This window comes from Lagopus leucura, unplaced genomic scaffold, assembly GCF_019238085.1.
Source record: "Lagopus leucura isolate 7727_CA_CO unplaced genomic scaffold, USGS_WTPT01 Super-Scaffold_806, whole genome shotgun sequence".
In the NCBI taxonomy this organism is placed as follows: Eukaryota; Metazoa; Chordata; class Aves; order Galliformes; family Phasianidae; genus Lagopus; species Lagopus leucura.
In genome coordinates, this window is record NW_024962260.1 from 4,625,243 (window position 1) to 4,649,732 (window position 24,490).

Here is a 24,490-nt window from a genome sequence, read left to right on the forward strand (position 1 = left end):
TGTCCTTGCAGGGAGATGTTTCATCCTTCTGGTCATTTTTGTGGCCCTCCTCTGGACTCACTCCACCAGGTCCATGTTTTTCCTGTACTGAAGGCTCTACATCTGGACACAGTAACCAGACAGCAAACACCAGCTCATCATCCAGTCCTAGGGTGACCGAGTTCCCATTGTGTCCCCTCCAATGGTAAGCCCATGGCTCTTTGGGCAGCACCTGCAGGGCCCAGACCAGCTGGCTCCTACCTGACACTGGCTCTGCAGCTTCTTGGTGGGTCGACCAACAATGTAGATGTGTGTGGGTGGGAGGCTGATGGAGCTGTACACAGAGATGTCCTTGGTGGATCCGTATGCCGCATGGATCCTCATGTGGAGCTGCAGAGAGAAAAAGCAGCATGCGGTTGGAACATATGGGCATTCCATGCTGCTCAACAGGCAGGGTTTGTTGTTTTTTAATAGCATTTGTGGGAATCTTAGGTCAATAACTTATGTAAGTTCCCAGCTGGATAATGCATCGCTGAGCAAAGCATTAATTAACAGAGCTGAGGATGTTTACAGGCCTGAACAAGAGGAGTTAGAGCAAAGCAGATCTGCCCTTGCTGCCTTTCCTTGGGTCCACAAGGGGCAGGGATGATGCACACTTGGCTGCCTGCTTGTCAATGGGGGAAAGAAAGCTTTGCAACCCCCTGCACAGCTAGCATTAGCACGCAGTGTTCCCCTCCAGTGGCCGTGCTGCCACATGCAATACTGCTACTCAGCGCTGCAGGACAGAGGGAGAAGGGACAGGCAGCAAAATACAGTGCCTCTGAGGGCAGAGAGCAAGGGCAGCTCCTGGACAAAGCCCTGATCAGTGCTGCTCAAGGCAGGGCACACACACTCTGGATGCTAGCAGTTAATCCACTTGTCTAACAGAGAAAAGCTTGCTTTATCCAAACATTTTCTGAGCCTCTGTGCAGGGTGACATTAAGACCTCCCTGGGGTTGAATACCTGGGAGATGCTCTGTGCACCTCTCCAGGTTGGGTGGCGCAAGGCCATTCCCCGTTCCCTTCAAAGGGCACCTCAGAGCAGCAGGTTACACCTGGGCAGACAGAGAGGCACTGAACGGGTGACTAAAGCACCCGAGGAGGGGAGGCACTGCTCCCTCTGTTTCACTTGGCATTTACGATTGGAAGAACCTGTGATGAAATGGAACAGTGCAGAGCAGAAATGACACAATTTAACAGCGTGGACAGTTTGTGGAGCAATAAAAGGATGAAAATAAAATGAACAGAGATTAATCTTCTACTGCGGGCCACATTGCTTCCAAGAGTCTGGTGCTGACAAGGGCAATTGGATGAGCAGCAATCTCCACCTGTGCTACGGTCGTATTTCAGCAGATGCAGACTTACATCTGTGATGAGGGATTTCAGGAAGTTGGCCTTGTGCCGCAGTGGGTCGTGAACGAGCCCATCGCAGAATGAGACGATCCCATGGGGGAAGTTGTGCTGTGCTAACCACGCTACCACCCTCTGCTTCTGCATGTCGGGGCGGCCCGTGACATAGATAATGAGGTAGCCAAGGTCTTGCCAGTGCCTAGAAGAAAATCCACAGACCCATGGATTACAGACCTAGTGCAATGCTATGGTCAAAGCAAACCAACCGCCCCAGCCCCTGCTGCTCACCTGACAACGTCGACTGCTCCGGCGCGGACTTTGGGGTCACTGCCCATGATGGATACACTAGCAGCAAAGGAGCCATCGATGCTGAACACCACAAACTCTGTCCCCTTTGGCAGAACTGTGATGTAGCTGTCTGCATATGTGTGGTCACCCCTGGAAGGGAAATGGGTACTTCCAGTCCTTGATATACAGAGGTTCTTTCAGAAGGTATCACCGAGTACTGAAGTGCACCACAAGCCCTGAGCAGCACCCAAACCTGTCCAAAGCCTGTAAGAGCTATGCCACCCTCAGTTACAGCAGCGATGGACACTGCAGGAAGGACTGTGTGTTAAAGTGTGGCTGAAAACTGTGCTCTGGAGACCTACAGTCAATGTACTTCAGCGACTCAAAGTGCCAGCAACCAGAGCTCAGCTGGAACCTCTTGGGCTGTAAATCACCCTGAGTACAAAGTTCTGTCCTTCAAGGACAAGTCTGTATCATTTAGAATACACTCAGTTGTGCAGTTTTACAAGAGACAGCAAGGCCATTCACCTACAGCCGCAGAAGGCCTGCTTCTGCAACTAGAGCTCAATTACCATCCTTCTGATGATGTAAGAGGCAGAATAAAACACAGACCCTCCTCTTACAGCTGCAGAGCACAGTTTTGTTCCTGTTTCTAACAAACCAGGCTCTGATCACAGTCAATAATCAGAGCTGCCACACAAGGAGGCACCATATTCTAGGTATCAAATTTCTCTTTTGTTATGGGTAAAAGCTCCATGGCTTTGTCACGCAGCCCACATGGCATGTTTCGAGTCTACTGTATCCTGTCACAGACTAAGCCATGGCCACCCGAGGTACCTCACCTGACCACCATCTTGACGGGGTACACGCCAATGCCCAGGCGCCGGTTCTCAGGGATGACATAAGAAATTCTGCCACTGCTGTTGCTGATCTCAGTGTCAAAGTAAACCCACTCTCCTGATGGCGGCTGGGTCATGATGTGAATGTCCACCTGGGAAGACAATGAGTCTGGGTCAAACACAGCACTGAAGACCCCGATGAGCAGTAAAACAGGCCAAGGGTGAAGACCTTCCATCCAAGCCCCTTTGGCCTGGGTCCTGCTTCCACCCTCTGTGCCTTGCTAGATCTGAGCTGAGAAGCAACGGAGAACTGTGATGCAGGGATGAAACCTGACCTTTGTGCTCAGTGCTGTTCCTGGTAGAAGGCACCACACAAGTTGAAGCAGGGGAGCCTGGCCAAGGGCAGCAAGCCCACGCAGGCAGTGAGGGAGCAATGACCAGTGCTGTCTGTCCCTGTTCCCCGTTCTTTTCAGCACACGGTGCACAACCCCCATAGTAGATGGTACCTTTTCTCCTGTGAGTGTGACCATATCTAGTGGACCGTACATGAACCTTCCAGTCAGGGTCTGGGGCCCATCTTCATTAGCAATGGTGTCATTTATCCTGTGGTTGGCTGTGACATTCTACACAAGTCAAGAAGGAAAAAAGAAAAAAGCAAAACCAAAGGGTCAGTCCCATGAGTTCACTGATGGAACATCTCACATGGAAATGCCAAACACAACCAGGCAAATCAGAGTGTGGATTTCTCCCTCCAGTTCATCCACAACTCTCAGCCCCTCTCTGTGGCAGTGCTCCCTGCTGCTGCAGGGGCAGCCCCTTACCCGCAGCTTCACGTGTGTCCTCTTGCGCAGCCACTTCTCGCGGGGCTTGGAGGGAGTGAAGACAGACACCTCCTTCCCATCCAGCTCCAACACGCTCGAGTTCTCGTGTCTCATCACCTGTGGGAGGACAGAGCCCAACAGATCAGTCACTTGCACAGTGCCCCTTCTCCTGCCTGAACTCCCTTCATCTCCCCAGCCAGCCCTGCCTAAGGATGATGCCTGGACAGAGATGGCCCAAGTTTATGGCTGGGCTTTTGGTTCATCAGCTAGCAGGTTTTAGAAGTTCCTCACATAAGTAAAGGGAAAATAGTTTTCTTTTGAACTAGCAAAGCCTGTGGCCACCACTGCCTTAATCCTAGCTGGGATGCAGATAAAAAAAGAGGGAGAGACTGTCAGGAGGCACAAAGCTGACGCAAACACAGCAGGAAGAGTGCTGTGCCAGAACCCTGTCCTTACTCTAGGCATTCACTAATCCCACCCACATTGCTCCTACTCTCCCCTTTCCACTCAGAGTTGAACACCACAGATCTCAAAGGCTAATTGGTATCTCAAAGGCTGCTGTAAGACTGGGAGGTGACCCTGCAAGAAAACTCCACAACTGGCAGTAGTCCTTAGTGATCCTGACCTTCCAAAATAGTGAGGAGACTCTTATGTGCGGGCTCTTTTACACAGCCTGTGTGGCCAGGAGCTCTCCAGTTGCCCAGGCTGTGGTAGTCTGGCACAGGGCAGCTTGCTTTGCAGAGCTGAAGCTGTTTTAATTCCAGGGAAACAGAAAAAGGATGCAGGGAAGATGTGCTTGCTGGGAAGAGATTTCATAGAAATCCAAGGTAAGCAGAAAAACAAATGTTACTGAAAATTATTTAGATCAGAAACATATTTTGAGTCTCACTGCGGCTTGTTTTAACAAGATTCAGTCTTTGGAGAATAAAACTATTCAACAGTTTTCTGCCTTGTCCAGAGATTAGAAACAAGTCCTTATTAGGGGAAGAAGTGGCTCGGCATTTTGTAAGGACAGCAAGAGGACAAAGAATGTGAAAAATTACAGTTCCAAGGCAAAGATGAGCGAATAGAGACAGGCACCAGAGGAGGAGGGATGCCACACCACAGAGGCAGTCACCAGCAGGCTGAGAATGGATGGAGAGCAGCAGGATATGAAGTGCCACACTGTGCTACAGAGCCAGGTTTGGGCTAAACCCAGTGGGGCATTTTGTGTATGACACTGTGATGACTGTTCCCACTATGCACAGTTATGGGTCTCTTGCTCTCTTTGTCCCCATTCAGTTAAGTTCGATGTGGTTTCACAGCAGTTATCCAGCAAGCATAAATCTTGCTGGGTTGGATACAGCCAGAGAAGAAAGGGTCTCCCTGGATTACTGCTACAGCTCTGCTGCCTCCAGCACTGACATCTCTGCTGTTTATGGTTCCCACACAATTTTGAAAAGCACTGAAAGAAAGTTTGCCAGCAGAGTCATAAATAATTGAAGCCGCAGTGAAGGAGGCTGAGAGAGAGCGGGGACAGCTTAACAGCTGAGCTAACACAAAGCAAGCCCAAGCACCGTAGTGGCAACACTCCTGGTTTTAGTTTTCTATTCCCTATTTCCATGCTCTTAAGTACCTTTCCTTAAGGAGGTTCATACTTTGTAAAGCATAAAGCTCCCCCCCATCTCCAAGGAGCTGAAGAAAAACACATCTGTTTTAGGAAAGAACATAATTTAAACAGTAAATTGAAATCTCAGGCCAAATTTAGGTTGACAGAGTCTGAGGTGTCAGGCTCCAGAAACTCACATTCACCTAGCCCCAGGAAAAGTGCTTTGTATTAGAGAAATGAAAACTAAATCCCCCATGGTAACTTAGAAACTGAGAACCCAACTCTATCTACCAACTCATGTTAAATTCATACAAAACTTCTTTGGTTTTACTATATTTTTTATATTTACACACCAAGAAGTTTTTTTTTTAAGTTTCAGACTAGAGATCCAAAGCCACACACACAGAACAGCTCACTTGCAAGAAACAAGAACCACCATCGTCTGCCGCTGGGATCTGATGGGAAACAACCCCAGGCTCACTGCAAGGCTCCCTGGTCAGCCTGTCTAAAATCCGCTCTGCTAACAAAACCTGGGCCCAAACTGAACACATCAAACACAGCATATGTCCAGTAATTTCGCATGGCTCTGCTAGCAGTACAGGTTAAACACAAAAAGAAAGGGGAGAAGATGGACCTGCAGCAGCAAGAGTTATGGGAATTATAATGGAAAAGCAAAGAAGCCCCCTCCCCTTTTTTCCTTTCTTCCCACAGCATAAAGAGGACCCAGGGGACAGCAGGGGCAGGAGGACCTGTCTCAGCAGGAAGGAGACGACGTCTGTGGACTCCCAGTAGCTGGCATGGAAGAGATGCGGCAAGGCGACCGTAGGGAAAGCTGTCAGAGCGTCAGGACAGTAGAGAGCATAGTCGATCCTTTTGGTTCCCCACCACTTGGCAGCAACTGGAAGCAAAAGACCTGTTTAGACAGAGCAGGTTTGGCCACACGCACGGTCTCTGTCCCAGGGCTCTGGATCCTGGCACCAGGTATGGGGAGGTTGGTCCCTTGCTGGTCACACTGTTAAGAGGCAACAAACAACCCAGGGCTCAGAGCCTGCCCAGACCAAGGGAGGAACACGTGGGGGCAGCAGCACTTGAGCTCTCCTTATTTTAAGGAGATAGGAAGGCACCAGAGGGCAGGTATTAACTGGCCACTAGTCCAGACCCCAGGAGAGGGACCCAAGGCTCACATGCAGCCTGGGAATCCCTGTGCCAAACTAGAAGACAAAACATGTCTCCTCTGGAGACAGGAGATGAAGGATGTGTGTGTATTTTGCCCACTGCAGCATGTGCCCAGATCATCTCCAACCCTGCTTCAAACTCCTTCACCAAGGAATGAAAGACTTCAGCATCCAGATCTTGGCCACACTGCACAGGATCGGAATACTGGGAGTCCATGTGAGATACGTAGTCCACCACAAGGCAGGGTGCTATGGCACGTGCTGCCAGGACTGGCAACCCCCAGCAAATCCTTGTTGCCCTCCCAGGCTACCAAACTGCAGGTGGCAGATGTCCACCCTCTCTTTAGGAGCACAGGCTATGAAGAAAGCATCCAGAGGTTCTAGCACTCCGCTGCACAGGGGACTTAAAAACACACTGTTTGGGTGGGCAAGGTTAAAGAAAACACAGAAAAAAAGTTTCTTCCCCCAGAGTCAACAGCTCAGGCACAAGTGAGTGGCAGCTGCCATACTCAGGTGGGACACCATCACACTTCAGCACTGCTCTGAACTCTGCCTATGCGCACATCCTTTCCAGCTCCATAACAAGCACATTTCAGCCCAAAGCCTCCAACCCTTATGGCAGTGGAGTCCTTGACTCCTGCACATTCCAGCCTGGAAAAACAGCCATGGAAAGAGAAGATGAACCTGGTCAAGACAGCAAGAGGAAGAGCTGTATTTGCATGCAGATTGCAAGCTGGGGCTTTGACAGCCTTTTTCCTCAAACTTGGTTTTCTCTGTGACCAGTTTTTATGGACCTCCAGGAAGGCTGCCAGATATAAGGTACAATCCAACAAAACCCTCTTATTAAAGGAAAGCTAGTTGGTGATGAGCCCAGATGATGAACTTAAATAACGGACCCAGCAGGCCCTTCTGGAGACCTGCTATATCACAGCAAAGCATAGAGACTGACAGCATCAGCACATCCCTGCGCCCAGCTCTGGTGTGCCAAATGCCCACTGGGGACAACCATTGGGGTTGTCCTATCCTAATAGGCCCTGCGTTTGTGGAGAGGCTCCTCCTGAAAGAGGATGAGGGCACTGCTGGATCAACACAGCTTTTCCAGATCACACGTGCACCTCCTCACAGCCACTTCTGGCTCCCTGCCTTCCCAACTCGCAGCTCCTGGTCATGTCCCAGCCTTTCACTTCATGTGCAAGTCCCCAGCTTGGGTAACTTCAGAATCTTTGCACAAAGCAGAGAGGATTTTCTTCCATGCTCAAAAGACAGTATGAGGGCAGTGGAGGCAGAAGCGTTGCCCCAAAGCTTTGCCTAGAAAAGCTCCTGCCAGGTGTTAGCAGTGATATGACGGTCCTTTGGAGCAGAGTGACAGAAGTACTTGTTAAAATGCAACCAGAAACTGCAAGTGCCTCAGTGAAAGCAGAAAGATTTCTTGCAAAGTGTGGCCACTGAGTGACAGAGGAGGTCGGTTGGAGCAGGTCTCTCCAGAATACCTTTTCTGATGTCCATGTCAGGTATCCGAAGAGCACAGTCTGCATCCTGACTCGATGGCCCTTTGGGTTTCCTTCCCTTTGAAGGGACTTCGTGTTTATGCTGCCTGTGTCTCTTGGATGAAGTTTGGGTGGGGGATTTGTGAGGGAGTGCAAGTAGGGAGAGAAGGCTAAACCCTCTACAATGGTTAAGGTGGTGTTTGGTTTCTAAAAAGTAAAATAAATACAAAAACAAACAAAAATCAAAACAGAAGTCACACTTAATACAGCACACATGCTGCAGGCAACAACAGCTCCATCCTCCAGAAGCTCTTGCTGAGGAACAAAACCTCCTTTGTGCAAGGGCAAGTGTTTTCTTCCTACAGAGGTCATCTCAAACAGGACAGAAGCCTCTGCCCAGCGCCCACAGCCTTTCAGCAGCTCACACTTCCCCTGGGGAGCGTTATTAAGCTCAGTAATTAATTATGAAGTGAGTTATTCAAAGCCCTGTAATACAGCGTGTTGGGAATGGAGCATCTCTTAAGTTTTCACCACTTTCTGGGGCAAAAGTACAGGCTGAAGTCTTTTTGATTTTTAAGTTTGTTTGGTTTTCAGCAGTCCCTTAGGACTTGAGCTGTTAAATTCACACTCCAGCTGAAATAAGAACAGGGTGAACTGTTAGCAAAGGCTGCTGTTCCTTATGGTATTTGCTAAAAAGTTATACAGGTTTTTATTAAAAATTAAAGCCATTATTTTCTCCTCCTTCTGCTCTGGCCCACAGGTCAGAACTCACTGACTCTTGGAGCTGCCCTCTAGGCTACAAAAGAGCTCAATTTTCAATGCCAAGTAATAAACAACCTGATCCCTTTTCCCCCTTCCAGCATTATAGAAAGGCTGACCCGTCCCCTGCTTCTGTGGATCACATTTACTGATCAGCATCAAGCTGCACACCACCCTGCATTATAGATCTAGAATCACAGAACTGTTTGAGTTGGAAGGGACCCCCAAAGGCTGCCTATTCCCACTGGCTGCAGTGCACAGGGACACCCACAGCTCCATCAATGCTCACAGCCCAACCTGACCGTGGTTGTCTGCATGGAAATGGGGCACCACCACCTCTCAGTGCACCCTGTGCAGTGCCTCACTGCCTTTATTGCGCTGATCCTGACTTGTTCTGCCAGACTCAGCAACTGCAGTGCACAACCATCCCTTTGGATCAACTCCCACCAAACACAGCAGCCAAACAATGCTCACAGTTATCAATTCTTATTATTTTGAACCATTTACACCACGATCATCAGCACAGTCCAACATGCATAAGGCAGCTCTGACCCCTGTATTACCATCCGGTTCCTCCAGGGCAGCCGGTAACATGCACTGCTACGACAAAACCAGGGGAACAATTTGTTGTTATTAATGGAAAGCATACCCCAGACAGACAGACGGACAGACAGAAGCTGCGTGGCTCTGACCTGGAGCAGGCCAGCTCAGGGTGTGGTGCTGAGACAGCAGTGGTGTTGGAGGGGATGAAACACTTACTGTTGGCTATGTTGGAAGCAGTGTAACTGTCTGCCATTCCTGAGACCTGGCTGGCAATGCTGATCTCACTGGCTCTCCGGAAGCCCCTGAACTGAGGGGCTGAAATGGGGGTGGACAGGGACGCGCTTTCCATGAAGACGGCACCATGAGACTGAACAACATCTGCTACAAAGTTGAAACAGGGAAATCAAAATATTAGACCAACAGACAGAGACTGGGCAAGATGAACTCGAGAGGAAGAAGAGGAGGAAAACAAGGCCCGTAGATGCAAAAACCTTTCAAAGCTGATCTGAATGGAAAACATTTCATCGGAGCTCTAGTTTGGAAAGAAAGCAAACACCGCAGCAAGCAGAGAGGCATGCGGCTGGAGAGTGGCCTTTGATTGAGGAAAGCAAAATAATTAGCACAAAAAAACCAACCAAATCCAAAGTGCCAAACAAAATAATCCAGGCAGATTTACTTAAGCAGCTATAGCAGAAGCATGTGTCATACATACAGATGTGAATATATACAGCTTTGTATATATCCACAGAGACAAAATAATCAGGGGAGGGAGAACAATTAGAAACAATGTTTAAAAAGGGATATTTGTTTTCTTGCAATATTTAGACTTAAATAAACATCTCCAAGACAGAAGTGTTAATACAGAAAGTACCAAGAAAACATTTCATGCCTGGCAGGGATTAAATTTGAACTTGTGTTTTATTGCTGATTGATACAGCCAACACTCATTAAATTGAAGCAAGGGCTATTGAGAGAAAGGAGTGCTGAGCTCTTACATCTTCAGGCGGTGTTGGTGAATCGGGGAGTGCTCAGACTGTGAAAACAGAGCTTCTTCTGTACAGCTGCAAGCCTGGGTTTTAGATCCCAACCTGAGGTCTACCAAGTGTGCCTTAACCCTCCAGTACATCGATACAGAGCAGGAGGATTTCAAGTCACGCTGATGTGGACTGTATACGTGTATCAGAGGGAAACAGACCTCAAATGGCAAAACCAAGAGATGCTGGAAGTCAAAATAAAATCTCTGCATTTCAGTTTTCCCCCTCTACCAGTGGTACCAGCACCCACCCCTCTGCAGATGCGATGAGGCCAAATTCAATGCCTCTGGGATATCCCTTGATTCTGCAGGGCAGAGGATTTATGGTGCCAAGTGCACTCCATAGCAGGTAGCACAGGTGTGACAGTAACATGCACAAGCAAAGCTACTCACTCCTGTTTTAACGTTGCCCATCTCTGCTGTACCTGAGTAGCAGCATCTGAACTTTTATCAAGACAGGGCAAAGGTTGGTGTCCTCAGGGGCAGCAATGCCACAGGGAAGCAAGCACATTCCTCCCCCACACCAACATCCTCCACCTATTTCAGCCACTTTAGATATCCCTGGGTTTGATCCTAGCACATGGTCGGCTCAGGGCGTTTTTGGTTTATTTTAACACAGATCTTTTTGCTTAGGGCTACTGATCTGCTTCCTCCAATCTCTCAGTTCCCAGCAGCAGTGTCTGTGCCCACACAAATCCTGCTGCAGCAGAGGGAAAGAGAGCGTTCGAAGCAGAAACCTGTACCCACGTGTTGGCGTGAGAGTTCTGTTCTCTGCAGGGAAAATCAGGCCACAAGCTGCTCTGTGTAAAAGCTTTGTGCACTGGATGATCTGAGCCACAGTGGGAGCCTGCCCTGATGATGAGCTTCGCACACTGCCCACGTTGTGCCTGAAAAGCCATTACCAGCATCACTTTCTCAGCACTTTCCTCCTCTTTTCACCTTGCTTTGAGCTGCTGGCTGCCATAACCAGCACCTCTGAGCCCATGTGCCAGCGTGCCTTTCTTACTGTGGAAAGCACCAGCACGAGCAGACAGCTCAAGGACAGGCTGTACTTGGAGAACACAAGCCAAGCCAGGGGCTGGCTACATTCACCCACATGGGGTAAAGGATCCAGGTCCCATTGCTGGTATCTACTGGCTGCGTGAGCTGGGACAACCTTCTCAGCTCTCCAGGTTACCCCTGGCCTGTACACACTGTGAGAATCTTCTGCAATTATTCTCTTCCATCACATCACATGGCTGCCCCAGCACAGCTGCAACACAGATGATGCCCATCAACTTCCCTGAACTCAGTCAGATGTAGTGAGAAGGGAGCTTGGCTTTGTCTGTACTAGGAAAAGTGCCAGGCTCTGGTTTTAGCCAGTATCGACCAGTGAAGCCTGAACTTCTTTCCTCTCCCTTAGAAATAAACATCTGTGGCCTGAATTAGGAAGCAGCTGGAAGACACACTAAAGAGCATTACAACAATGCTACTCAGGAGGAAAGGCTGGGGCAAACATGGGGCTGCCTGGGCTCATCGTGGCTCTGGCTCTGTTAGCGTATCTTCACAAAAAAACAACCTTCCACAGCCCCTCCAAACCACCACAAAGTCATCACCGCAGTGATTCTCACTTGCACAAAAACCCAGTCTGTTTTAGTGTCACTGAACTGCTCAATTCAGCACTGCCTGCACTGGTGTCAGAAACCTGCTTCTCTCTAGGGGATGATGTGCAGTTCAAACGCAGCACTCCCGTGCCCAGCCCACCTGTGTTGCTTTCACATTTCTCCCCTTCCCCATGCTACGTTCCCTCTGTCTTTGAAAGATGTCAGTTTATAAAGAAAAGGAGGGCCAGGAAACAGCAGGGCAGGAAGCAGGGGCAGAGAGCTGCCCCTCCAGCCAGGCTCCCTCAGCCCAAAGCTGCAGCAACAGCGACTTCCAGATGAGATACTGGGACACGACTCACAGGAAAACAAACAAACAAACAAACAACAGAAACCTAACAACTTATTTCCTAAACTCTGCCTATTCTTTGTAGCAGTAAACTCTGCCTATTTCTTTTGGGGCAGCACTGTTCTTGCCTTTCAGAAACCACAGGGGCTCTCTTTAAGAATGATGTGAGCAGGATGAATTGAGATTTTACTGCACTTCCAGAAGAGGTGCTATAAGAAACAAAACGACTTTTTTTTTCCCCAGCTATAGATCTTTTAACACTCATTTCTACGCTGTATTTTTTTTTATGGACTCATTTTTCAATGTCCTCAGTGATTGTTTTGCACTCAGCGAACGGCACCAGGCCATCCTCCTAATGTACTGCTGGCACTGAGTTAAGTCCTGGGGGTACCAGAGTGGCAGATTTCAGTATGTGCTATTTGCTCTGCCACAGAAGCGGGGAATGCTGAAAGCACTAAAAATATGTAAGGTTCAATAAAACACAAAAGCCAGCCAGCTGCTCAGCAGAGCCAGGCCTTGCCTGCATCAATCACCGGCCAGCGCTGGGCGCTCTGCAATTGCTACCCTGAGATCAAGAGCCATGCAGAGTGCTGCTGTCCTTATGTTTTCATGGTTGTGGAGCTCCTGCAGACCAGAGGCTGTACTTGTTGCAGTCAAAGCAAGCACTGCTTGGCCACATCGTGCTCTTGAAACACAGGGTAAAGAGCAGAGAATCTTCTGAAAGCACTGTCCTGACAGCAGGATGTATCAGATGACAGCTAAATGGCACTTCATCAGTGACCTCCAAAGGGATTAATGAATAGTACCAGATCCCTTGCCTCTGCTTTGTTATGGAACATCATAGCCAACGCAGCAACTGCACACCTACTAATCACCTGCACCTTCAGAAGACACAGGCAGAGCCTATCTGGAAGAGTCTGCAACGTTGCCATCCTGTATGACCACATAACATACTGCACTACTCATGGACAGTGATGGTCAGCTTGTTAAACAAATAAAATGACAGCAGAACTGGGTTCTCAATTGGGAATAGAAAAAAAAAGTGAGAATGGGCACGTGACACATGGGAAAGAGAAAACTAAAAGTCTCATTAAGATCGCAGTTGTAGCACCAGCCGCCACCAGAATAAATGAGGCCATGCAGCATTTACCATAGTAGAACAAAGCAAAACAAATGCATTGAACTTTGCTTTTAAGGCAGAAGACCAGAAATTAACTGTAAAAAGCCAACACACAGCCACCTTGGGGTCTGAAAGCCTCATTCAGTGTACTCAGCAGAGCCACAAGGACTGTCCAAACACGGAACACTCAAATGGACAAAATCTGGTCTGACACAGCATTGATTAGACTGCTGGCCACAGCACAGTGTGGCTGAGTGCTGGGGAGCTGCACACTGCAGTCCAGTCCTGTGGGATCTGCACATGAGCAAGGCACCCAGAGACTCTGTGCTGCTGTGCCAAAGCCTCTTCCAGCAGCACTGCCACTAGAAGAGGAAGAAATGAAGTATGTGGCAGCAGTCTCCCCTTCCGAACTCAGCACCGTGGTTCTGACTCATTCTTTTCCTGCTGGGTCTCCCAGACCCCAAGCAGTAATTTCACGTGGCACAGTCTGAGACACAGCATGAAGACTTCAGCTCCAGGAGGTAACAGAATGGTCTCCAAAAAGCACCCCGAGTACCCAACACCACAGACAATACAAAAGTGTAGATTACACACACTCAGCAAAACCAGCACTTTTATTGGAAACATCTTGCCAATTCAGTACGGGAACGGGGATACTTGTTTCCATGAAGCTGTCCTGGTGCTGGGCAGCACCCAGAGGGCTACTTTCCATGAGGAGGATGGGATTGTTCTGGATTGTCTCAACTAGAAGCAGATGGGGAAAAAAAAAAATACAGAAGGACAGAGAACAACAGACATGTGGCCACGAAGTAATAACGTACAAACAATTACAAGTGAGCACTTCAACTATGAGGAAACGGTCTTCAATGAAAGGACAACCTTCAAAGAGAGCAAAAGAAACGAAACACGGGTGGGTTTCCAAACAGACCCACATTGGAGAGATTGGCTGGTAGCAGATGAGAGCAAAACGATGGTATTTCAATGCCAAAAGAAAAGGGAGCCTCTTCAGCAGCTTCTCCAAATGAGCTAAATCTACAAATAGCCAGCAGACCCAGAGAAAAATGAGAAGAAATACATGCTCCATGGGAAGATTTACTTGAGTCAGACTTACAGCCTACACAGTGAGCACAGGAGTAAGCAGAGCTGTGAATCTGATTCCACTCTGCGAGTTGGTTGCAGTGAAATGGGGACCCAATATCTAGTACAGATGGCACAAGGAAAAACATAATGGAAAAAAGTCTAAGAGTCCTGGATGGGGTGAAAAACAAAGCCAGCTACCTGCGCAAGGAAATGCACACAGTGGCATTATGGAACATCTTGTGCATAACTAACTGTAATAATTGAGTTTTTGAATTCCACATGATCATCAAACCATATACCTTAATTACAGCAACAATTTACTTTTCTGGAGCATCCTACAATGAGCACTTCTGTGTTATTAGTGGCTTTGCAAACCATGGTCAGAACAGCCCTTCTAGATAATGCCCGAATCACAGCCATTTTTGGCTCTAATGGAAAGGAAGAGCCTGTTACTTTACAGTAAGCAAATGAAGAGGTGTTGTTTTATACAGTCAGAGAATTGAAAGTTGCTTTTTTGGTCAGTTGTATTCATCACGTCAGAGCAGCATCTCTTACAATAACACAGCTCAAACCTGAAGAGGGTTTTGAAATCACCCTACCCTTCCTATAGCTGAGCTCACTGCCATTTCACTCTCTCCATTACATCACGTACAGGTTTATCTCTAAACTTAGACACAGCCAACCTAACAGAGGTGTAGGGAGGCACAGTAAATTAGTGAGATCACTGCTGTAGCACGGAATGATAACCAGAATACAGGTTTAAGATATATATATATTTTTAAGGCTACTTGCAGCTGATACCAAGAATATACACCCCCAGAAATTTGCTTTCCAACTTGCCACAGATTCCCCAAGCTGCTGTAACTGGACTGAGTACAAATGCAGTTGTGGGTGGATCCATTTTTAAGAGGTGTTGCAGCAAGATCTTTGCTATATTTGACGAGTGGGGTCTGCAGAAAGTATTTATTCGCTTTGCTAATTACAGATTTTAGTTTATGCCTGTTTAAACAAATTAGACCTCCTGATTCAGCAATTGAAACCATCTTTAAAGATACAGATACAAAACAGACCATGTAAGTGGAAATTTACCAGAGTGTTAGAGGGGAATGAAAACAAACAAAAAACAAAACACACAATCCCAGTCTTCCTAGATGGTGGCTTTTGCATTTGACTCCAGTTTGCCAGCATGATTTCTTTTACAGTAGAAACTCCTAGCTAGTCTGCTGACTTTAAGGACTCTCTGACTAAATGTTCTAACAAGGGGAAAAAACCAGTGAAGCTGTCCTCCTTGCCCCAAAGCCCTTACTCTGGAAGGAGCTAAAGCTTTAGGTGAAATGGAAAGGGCAAATTTAGTTTCGTGCAGCAGTTAAATTCCCCGAGAACTCCTTGCAATGAGAGCTTGCATTAAAATGGCAACAGACCATGAGAGTCTAGGCACAGAAGTGAAGTGAAGATGGTAGGAAATAGAATTTATTTTATTAGATCAACTGCAGGAGCACTGATGTAATGGGAGCTGAGCCAGGGCATGGTCAGGACACAATTGTTTCAGATGAAACCTAGCCAGCCAAAAGAACATGCACACAGCCATTTTAGACATTGTTACTGTGCAATTGGGGTAGAGCAAGTGAAAAGGCCGCTGATGGCAGAGGAGTCCTAGTAGACTGAGTGTCTCATGGGCAAGGTGTAAAAGGCAAGGCATTGCCAGCAGCCTGACCATTTGCAGGAGCCAGTCCTTTGGCTGGTTCCATGAAAAAACAAAGGGCACAACCAAGTGAATCATCTCATTATCTTACTGCTGACTTTGCTCCTTCCTCTCTTCACTGGCACCCTAAACACCAAGGCCCTAAAACTCAGCCAAGTTAATCATGTTCCATTCAGTCCCAACAACAAGCATCAGCTTGGGTGTAAAACATGGACTTCAAAGGGAGCTCATTAGATTTTGACTCTCAGCGGCTGATGGCCTCTATGTGACAAATGACAGGCATTTGAGACACAGGGCACTGATGTTGTTGGAAAAAAACACCTACTTTTCTGATAAATCAAGAATAAAGTTAATGTTACAGGGCCAATTCTCTTTCTTGTCATTCCCAATTGCTTTGATAACTTCATGTGAAGTTTAGACAGCTAAACAGGGATCCAAAGTGACTTACCCAGAACAGCAGAATTGCCATCACCCAGTGGGAACCTCTGGTAACGGGGAATATTAAAGGGGGGCAAAAGGTAGAACTTCCTCTCCAGAAGAGGCTCAAGACGTGAAGCAGATGGGTCTGCAGGGTGGAACAGGTTATAGACCTGCTGACAAGCTGGTCTGAGCTGAAAGACTAAAGAGATGGAGAAAAAAGTGTTCAAGTATCACACAGTTATTAGTCTATAAAACTGTTGAGGGTGGTTGTTTTTTTTTTTTTTTTTAAGTACTGAAGATTTATTACCTCCTCTTATTCCATTTTAATCAACTGAAATATTTATCAGTACATTTACAGATTCAATAATTTTCCCAGTATTCTTAACACTTGGAAGTAAAGGACAAATGAATAAATTCTCAGTATTGTCCAGATCGTAGGGTGACCTGATCCCTTGTGGCAGAATAAACATTTCCTTTACCAATATTTGGGTTTTTTGACTCGATTACTCAGGGAACACAGCAGTTTACATCAGGACTTACTGTCAAGAGCTGGAATGACAGTTTTTCGCAGTGCAAGAACCAGACCCAGGGGAGAACCAAAGAGGAAGAAGTCAGTGATCTCAAATTCAAACTTCCCAATATTTCCTCCATCCAGCATAGTGGAGCTACTTGACCGCCTGGATCCCGGGTCATTTCTCAGAACACTAGAATGTAAACTGGAAGAAGACCAGAAAACAACGTCAAAATTTCATCCATGCTATTTTGTCATAATTGAAGTGATTGACAGCGAGTGTAATTTCTGTCTCTCTTGTGAAGGAACTGTGCCAATCAACCCACTGTGCCTCTGTACTGTAGATTTCCTATCCAGTAAGATGTGCCCCCCAAACAATGACCTCATTTCATTGGTATACTTCAGATTGTACAAATCCAAGCCTTGAGTGGGTTCATTAACACTTTCCAATCACCTCAAAATGTTGCTTTTTTGAGGAGTCAAAATCTGGGCTGCTGCTTGTAGAACAGCCATTTCCAAGCTAAAATAACCAGCAAACCAAAGTTACTAGAGTAACAAACAGGGGGGAAAAAAGCAGATTTACAATGATTCACTCCATTACACACATCACTGCTGTGCTTTCTGGCTGTCAACATTTGAGTTCCTTCCATCACCTAACTCTCAAATGTTACAGAAAACTGTGCTTACCCATTTCTTCCTCATAGAAATATTTGGACAAATGTTACAGTATTAAAAAGAGAAGAGGAAAAAAAACGGGAGGGGAAAGAGAAAAGGAAAGATCAAAATCTGCATGAGGGCTTCTAACATACTCATGTACCAGATTCACATTACAGCTTCCAAACATGTGCACAGCACACACTGGACATAGTAATCCAAGGTAATTAACTCAGTGGCCATGATGTAAATTGCGTTTATCATGCAACCAGGACTCTCTCACCTATGTGTTTCCCTTGAGGTCACATATGCCAAGTTATTACCATTCAAATTATCCCTCAGCCTTATCCCAACAACCCCAAGTAATTGTACTTAAATAAAAAAGATACAAATGTGTCCAGCCTTCTCCTTTTATCTGTCAGATCTCCTTGAAAAATTAAACTCGTGTACAGTGCAGGCTGGCCAATACATAACATTACAACAAAGACTTGACGTCACATATCCGTTGGACACTAAGGAAAGGGAAACAGGAATTCTTAGACAACAAGCCCAGGAATCCACCCCCATGCTTGGAAGAGGTCGTGGTCTGGGGTAAAACAGTGAAATAACAGATGTGTAGCACTAATAACCTGGTTCAGAAAAGGTTTTCTGACATTCTTCTCTCACCAGCCCAAAGCAATACAGCTGAATTTCTCTTCCTCTCCAGATTCTACAGATTCAGACTGCAGCCTTGCTGGGCTGTCACCAGTTGCAACTGGAGAGCTGAGGACAGACTCCCAGCAGTGACTTTGCAGGGTGTTTTCAAACATTTTAAAAAGCATTTGAACGGGGCCTATAAAATATGTAGGATAAATGAATACCAAAACAGCCAGGCTGGATAATAGGCCTGGAGTCAGGGATGATGTAAATGTAAGTCTCTACCCAGCCCCAACACAGAGTCCCAGGTGGCCACCAGCGCATGCCACAGCAATTCCTCATCAGGCCATGTCTGAAGGCAGCATGTGGCTGCCCGAGTGGGCAGTGATGTCCCACAGCGTGGGGCTCATGGAAATAGGGCTGTTCATCTGTAGCTTTAGAACTTTGGCAAGCAGCACGTTACTCCAGGGACAGCATCCTGCTGGCTGTCGCCCCCTAAGGGTGCTAATACCTTCTCCTTGTGCCCCACTGCCATGTATTCTCTGAAGGTGCACACATGCACAATCACAGTGCTGTTCTCCTGGTTACCATCCACAGGGGAAATAACCAGCTTACTTATGGCAGGCATAGAGATCACAAAGTCAAAACAGCGATGTCAAAAGCAAGAGGAACAGGAGGTTACAGCAGTGACAGCTAAAATGAGTATGTTCCCATTCCTGTGATGTGAACAAGCCTCCCTGAGATCACACTGCTGGGATGTGAGATGCTCAAACAGATTTAAAAACAAGCCACCTTTGGTGAAGCTACAATTATTTTAGCTGTCAAGACTGCAACACATTAAGTTTGCCGCATGTAAGGAATACAAAGTTATTCAGAATAAGTTCAGCATTGCTGAAGACAGGGCAACAACAGTGTGATCCAAAAAAACATGCAACAGAAAGGATCCTGATGGCAGATGTGTTGCAGCAGGGTAAGTACAAGGCTTTTTGCATATTCACTCATCTTCCCACGGCATCTTTTTGTGGGGAATGGAAGAGAATGAGAACAGTCATACTGCTAAGCAATTTGGACGGCTCCTCTCATTTTACTGGAATCTTGATAGTCTTTTCTGCAATCAAAAGAAATGAGAGCCAAGGGGAACTCTGAATCCATCATGCTCCAAGCAATGTACAGTGCCCTGTTCTCCCTTTAAAAAGCAGCAGATGTACTGTGTGCATTAATTAAACAAGAGCTTATGAATTTCAGAAGCAAATCAACTCATTTACAATAATACAAGTACAGCACAGCCAGAAATAATGTAGTTGTGCAGAAGGACTGAATTTAAAAATAAATGTGTGATTGTAATCTCCAGATGCTGCTCTGGCTTGCTGGGCATTATCCCAAAGAAGAGAGTTGATCTGATAGATGAATAAAAAATTAGTGTCTTTGGCACAGGTTGAAATCTGCAATAGGCACGGAGAGAAAGGCCCCGATATGCCAGGCTGCCAGAATGCTGGGCCCATTAGGAAAACTTGGCTCAGTCCTGCCAGTCTCCTGCACAAAGCTGAGTAGCATCAGAGCTTGGTTTTCATATGGGAAAATCATTATTTAATGACAGAGAGACTGAAGGGGCATTCAGCCAATGACTGGGCTGGATGATCCCTGCCAAGAGGAAGGGCTGAGCCCCTGCGCCCTGGACCAGAGAGGGAGAGATGCAAACGGAGCTCATGCATTTTTCCAGGATAAATCTTGTTACTGAGCTTTGGGAGAGGCTCATTTTTGACTCAGGTTTTAAAGGTTGATTTTGAAAGATGCAAAGCCCCAAAGAAGGAAAGGTGCCCTAATCCATCAGTACACTGAACACTGACAGCCCTTTCCAGGCTCACCTCAAATGCATTCCAAAGGGAGCTGGCACGCTCCTTAAGAGATGGAGCATGAAAGACTGGGACAAAGCTGTTTGAAAAGACAGATGGCACTGCACAATCCCTTCGCCATTCCAGGCTCACTGCCTCTGCTAAACTAGATGCAAAATGCATCAAGATGCCAGCCCACTTTCCTGTGCTCAGCCTGTGCTCCTGAGGTCAAGAACACAGAAGAGAAAGTACATTTCTGCATGACTCCTATACTACAGGAGGCTGTTTCAATAACGTACGAACAAGAGACTGATTGTCTTTTATTAGCCTGCTAGGAACAGCTGAAAAGTTACTGTTTTGTCTTTCGTAAATGCAGTTACCTTTTTGAAAACAAAAACTCTGTTCTGCTATGAATCTTTTGCAAATGGGCCCCTGACAAGGCAGGACAACGTGAGTCCCTGTGCTGGGACAACACTGCAAGTAACTGAGGAGAAGCAGAAGAGTGGGATGAGATTTCAGCTCAGCATGGGGCAAAAGGAACAGAACTGAACATAGTCACAATGCAGATAATGGTGTTTGCCTGGGGAGACACTGCTCCCAATGCTGGGGATGTAGAGGGAAGAGGGATTAGGAGAATGATACAGTTCCTCTGGTCCTATAGGAGACAGAGGTATGGGCTGTCCAGTTACACAGGCTGAGCGAAGTGATTCAGCCAGAAAAAGCCTCTGAGCTTGCAGAAGTAATCCCCAAAAGATCAGCAGCAATGGAAAGATCACTATGAAAATTTTATCAGTTATGTTAACAGATACGGTTGTGAAAGCCCATCTGAGGAAGCTTTGCAATGTGATACTGAGAGCTTTGATAGCGAGTAACAAATTTGAAATACAACCTAGGTACAATGGAGCAGCTCTGGCAGAGGACAAAACCCAATCCCTTGCTCCTGCTTCATGTAATGGCAAGGATGATTTTGCCAAACAGTCATGCAGGACGGTAGAGATGAACCAACTAACCAGTGAGGGGCTCACGATTACTTACTCAGAGCATGTGACTGACCTACCAGAAACCTATTACTGTGACAGGAAAGGACAATGCAGTTCAATCTCACACTTGAACTAAGCTAAAATTAAAGAGCACTCTAAGCCCTCTACTCGTGACAACAGGTCAGCTTTTGGAGATCCTTTGAAATTAAAACAATATCAGAGTCACAATTCTGCTTCACTCTCTTCATTCATGCTGTTAACATATTTGCCATATGACCTCCACGCTGCAATTGCAGCACAGAAAAAAGCAGTTACCTTTCTGGGCAGTCAGAAACAGGATAAAGAGCTGTTCCATTGTCATACTGATGCAGTAGAGCAGCTGGATTCTCTCACTGCTGCTGAGTAAGGGCGCTGATAGTTTTTTTTTGTATATGCAACATACTCAATGAAATCTATATTCCTCTAATCTAAAATAACGTTTTCCTCCACCTTCCTTGACACAGGATAACAAAGCAACATTTGAGTTTCACAGGTGCACCATCTCAGCTCCGGAGCACTGCTGGCTCTGTTCCTTAGAAATCTTACCTTGAAAGGAAGGCCTGATGCTGCTTTATCGTGTCCAGTTCGTAGGTTGACGAATCGCTCCTTTTCCGTGGCAGCTGCTTCTTTGGATCCTCTCCGTTGCTACGGGGAATATCAATGTTGCTCCTGCTGAGGTGTCTGCTGGCTTCCAGATTAGAGCCGCTGGAGCAATAGCTGTTGTTCACTGTTATTCCAGGAGATAGCAGGTCGGTATCCTGGGATTTGAAACACATGGACTTATCACTCTGACAACTGAATCATTCACATTATATCCTCCTCCTTCCATCCTTCTCAACACATTTACATCAAAATCTCATTCACAGCAAAGCCCACCAAGTCCTGGGATTCACACACACTAAGACACACCTGCTGGCCATCAATTACAAAGACAGACTTTGCTGTTTTGTGCAAAGATGCTCACTAAAACCAGGGGCTGTGGCCAGCATACCTATTCCCAGCAGGCACAGCATTACCTGGACACTCACAACACTCCCTCTTCGACTGCTGTTTTGGCTCTCAGACACAGTTTGATTGCTGTAGCATAAGGCATCAAATCCCAGAATTCCTCCAACACAGTCCCCAACCAAGCAGACCTGAAAAAGGCAACAGAGATGGGGCGGGGAAGAGCCCTTGGACTTCAGTTCAGAGATGACAGTTAAAAGGAGTGCTGGATTATACTTGGAAAAGCTGCTGTAACAGGATAACCAGTGTTTTTACCAGTAAGACTATTTTGTCAGAAAACATCCGCTCATACCCTGCAGACTCTTGCTAGCCAGCACAGCTATCATGTTCTGCCTTTTCCCATCTGCCAACCAGAGCAAGGTGAAAGCAACACAGAGACTATCTATGGCCCTAAGTCCAGGGTCAAAAAAGCAAGCCTGAATCCCTCCTCACCAGCTGCCCACACCACCTCAGGCAAGCTTTGCTGTGCTTCTATTCCCTGTTTGTGCTGTCAAGAGATAATGCTGTCCTGCCTCCAAGAGCATTCAGTAGATAGGCACAACACAGCACTGAGAGCCCTGAGCAGAAGGTGGCTTTCTGCAGCCTTGGGGCTGGGAACAAGCTCAGGGTGGATAATATGCACAACATGCACAGCCTGTTCAATAGCTCAAATTCCACTTGGGCTACAGGGTCACTCTGCTCACAGGAGTGTGATGCTCAGTGATGGTATTTTACAGGACAGAGGACTTGTGCCACCTCGGAAAAGAAACCTGTATTTGTGACAGACGACTCTAGTGAGAGCTGCTGAGGGGAACACTGAAACATCCTTGGTTTGCAATGGGAGTAGCAAAAGTAGCTTTCCTGATTTGGAAAAGTGTGTCATGCTGAAAACTGATTAACTTCACAGCCTTGTAGCTTCATTTCTCAACACAAGCTCTGACTTTACTTTGAATCCCAAAGGTTCAAGACAGAGCGTAAGCAATAATCTCTCTTTCAGAAAGCAATGGAAGCACATTTATTGCAGCTCAACACTTCTGCGCTTCCATCCATCCCGAGAAATGAATGGAAAGAGCTTCAAAAGGAAATTGCTTCACTTGCTCTTCCTTTCGTTGTGGCTCACCTGGCCATTGAACGACATGCCCTCCTGGGATCTGATGAACTCGCTGTAGGCCTGGTTGGCTCTGATGATCACTGTGGCTACTGCTTCTTGGTACTGAGGTGATGATGTTGCTAGCAGAGGGAGGGCAGCAAGGGGAATATGATCCTGGCTGTTGGACAGGCAGCCTTCATCATAACTATATGGGCTGAGGCTGGATAGAGCAAGAGAGATTGGAAATACTAAGATGCAGAGTGGGGAAAAGCATTTACAAGCAGTACAGTCAGTTGTGAGGACTGTTAAAAAAAAAAAAAGCCACAAGACAGAATGGCCATTTACTCCAAAGTGAACACATAAGAAATTTAATAAGTCTTTCCCTCCCATCAAACGTAAATCTTCAAGGACAGCACCTTACATGGATAGAACAACCTTCAGACAAGGAACTAGAGCCTCAGTATTTATTGGATTAATTAGAGTAAATCAATGACAAAAGTCTTGCTGCATGATTACTGTATTCACTGCAGCTAAGTATGAAATTGAGATTGAATGCTTCTCTAGTATATTAATAAGTACACTCTTGTAGCGTGGTCAGAACTTTCAATGTGCAGAGTATTCAATGAATGCCAGATCAAAAAAGAAAATAAAAAAACAAGCATGAAATTTTACACGTCTGAAAAAAAGTAGCATCAACTTACCTGGACACGAGTGAAAAGGCTTCGGAGCAGATGGCTGGGCAAGGGACTAGCCTGATGGCAATGTGTCCAAGAGCAGCTGGGTAGTGTACCCTCATCACCGTGTCAAAGACAGTCGTGATGGTGTTGACATCCCCTTGCTTAGAGCTCTGATCACCACTTCCCGAGTCTAGGATGTTCCCTCCATGGAGTACTAAGAGGAGGACATGGATTTTACTTGGCTGCATTAATGGCTGCACTGATTCATCCTAGGTGGGAATGAACAGAGCAAAGTAGAAAGGTTGGTTTTGCAAAGAAATCATATTTGTCCCACACGGATTTTAAGGAAATTTTATCACCTTTTTTCCCCCAAACTCATACATGGTACTTACAACACATGCACTAGTTAAATAGGTTTAAGACTTCAGATTTGCTTATAATGTTGGCAAAAAGGAACTGAAGAGAAAAAACCTCCCTATAAAAAAGTTCTCCATAACCAAAGGGCTGGCCAACAACTGGCTCAGTGGCTGCTATACAGACACACCACAGGTTTGCATAGTGGCTGCCCAGGTCGTTCACTTACGATGTTGAATAAACTCCTTGCCTTAAAAGACAGGTTGCAGTTTGCATCTGAACTCCAGGGAGGGTTATTGTTAAGTTTCCCAGCAGAACAGCTCTCAATCTGATCCTGACGCCCTAAGATCAGGTCCAGAACATCCATTTGTGTCAGTCACGTGTTATAACGCAATGGAACATAACCTATTTTTGGTATCTCTCCACTCTCGGGGCTCTTAGTGTTAACAGCTCCTTTGCAGACTCTAATCCCCCCACCCCAAAACCTGTGACATGCAGAAGCAGGTACTGATCCTTTCTCCTGTGTCTCACCCCACATGCTAGCAGAGACAACCTCTGAGGACATCCTGGCTGCTTCCCCA

General features: G+C 46.5%; 1 protein-coding gene across 10 annotated transcripts in view; it reads right to left on the reverse strand.

Annotated features, from left to right (window-relative positions):
- PITPNM2 (phosphatidylinositol transfer protein membrane associated 2) overlaps positions 1–24,490 on the reverse strand; it is a 114,303-nt gene that overhangs the window by 4,703 nt on the left and 85,110 nt on the right. For 6 of the 10 annotated variants that reach the window (XM_042865683.1, XM_042865678.1, XM_042865679.1 and 3 more), the window contains 16 exons: positions 23,580–23,824; positions 22,909–23,098; positions 21,821–21,940; positions 21,351–21,562; positions 16,693–16,868; positions 16,181–16,351; positions 13,545–13,694; positions 9,085–9,249; positions 7,570–7,773; positions 5,654–5,802; positions 3,317–3,433; positions 3,002–3,118; positions 2,499–2,647; positions 1,657–1,806; positions 1,384–1,567; positions 241–369 (listed from right to left, as the gene is read on the reverse strand). In XM_042865683.1, coding sequence (XP_042721617.1) covers positions 241–369; positions 1,384–1,567; positions 1,657–1,806; positions 2,499–2,647; positions 3,002–3,118; positions 3,317–3,433; positions 5,654–5,802; positions 7,570–7,773; positions 9,085–9,249; positions 13,545–13,694; positions 16,181–16,351; positions 16,693–16,868; positions 21,351–21,562; positions 21,821–21,940; positions 22,909–23,098; positions 23,580–23,824 — 2,628 coding nt within the window. Of the gene's footprint in view, positions 1–240; positions 370–1,383; positions 1,568–1,656; positions 1,807–2,498; positions 2,648–3,001; positions 3,119–3,316; positions 3,434–5,653; positions 5,803–7,569; positions 7,774–9,084; positions 9,250–13,544; positions 13,695–16,180; positions 16,352–16,692; positions 16,869–21,350; positions 21,563–21,820; positions 21,941–22,908; positions 23,099–23,579; positions 23,825–24,490 lie in introns of those variants that run through there. The other 4 variants (XM_042865684.1, XM_042865685.1, XM_042865686.1 and 1 more) reach the window with 4 other exon arrangements.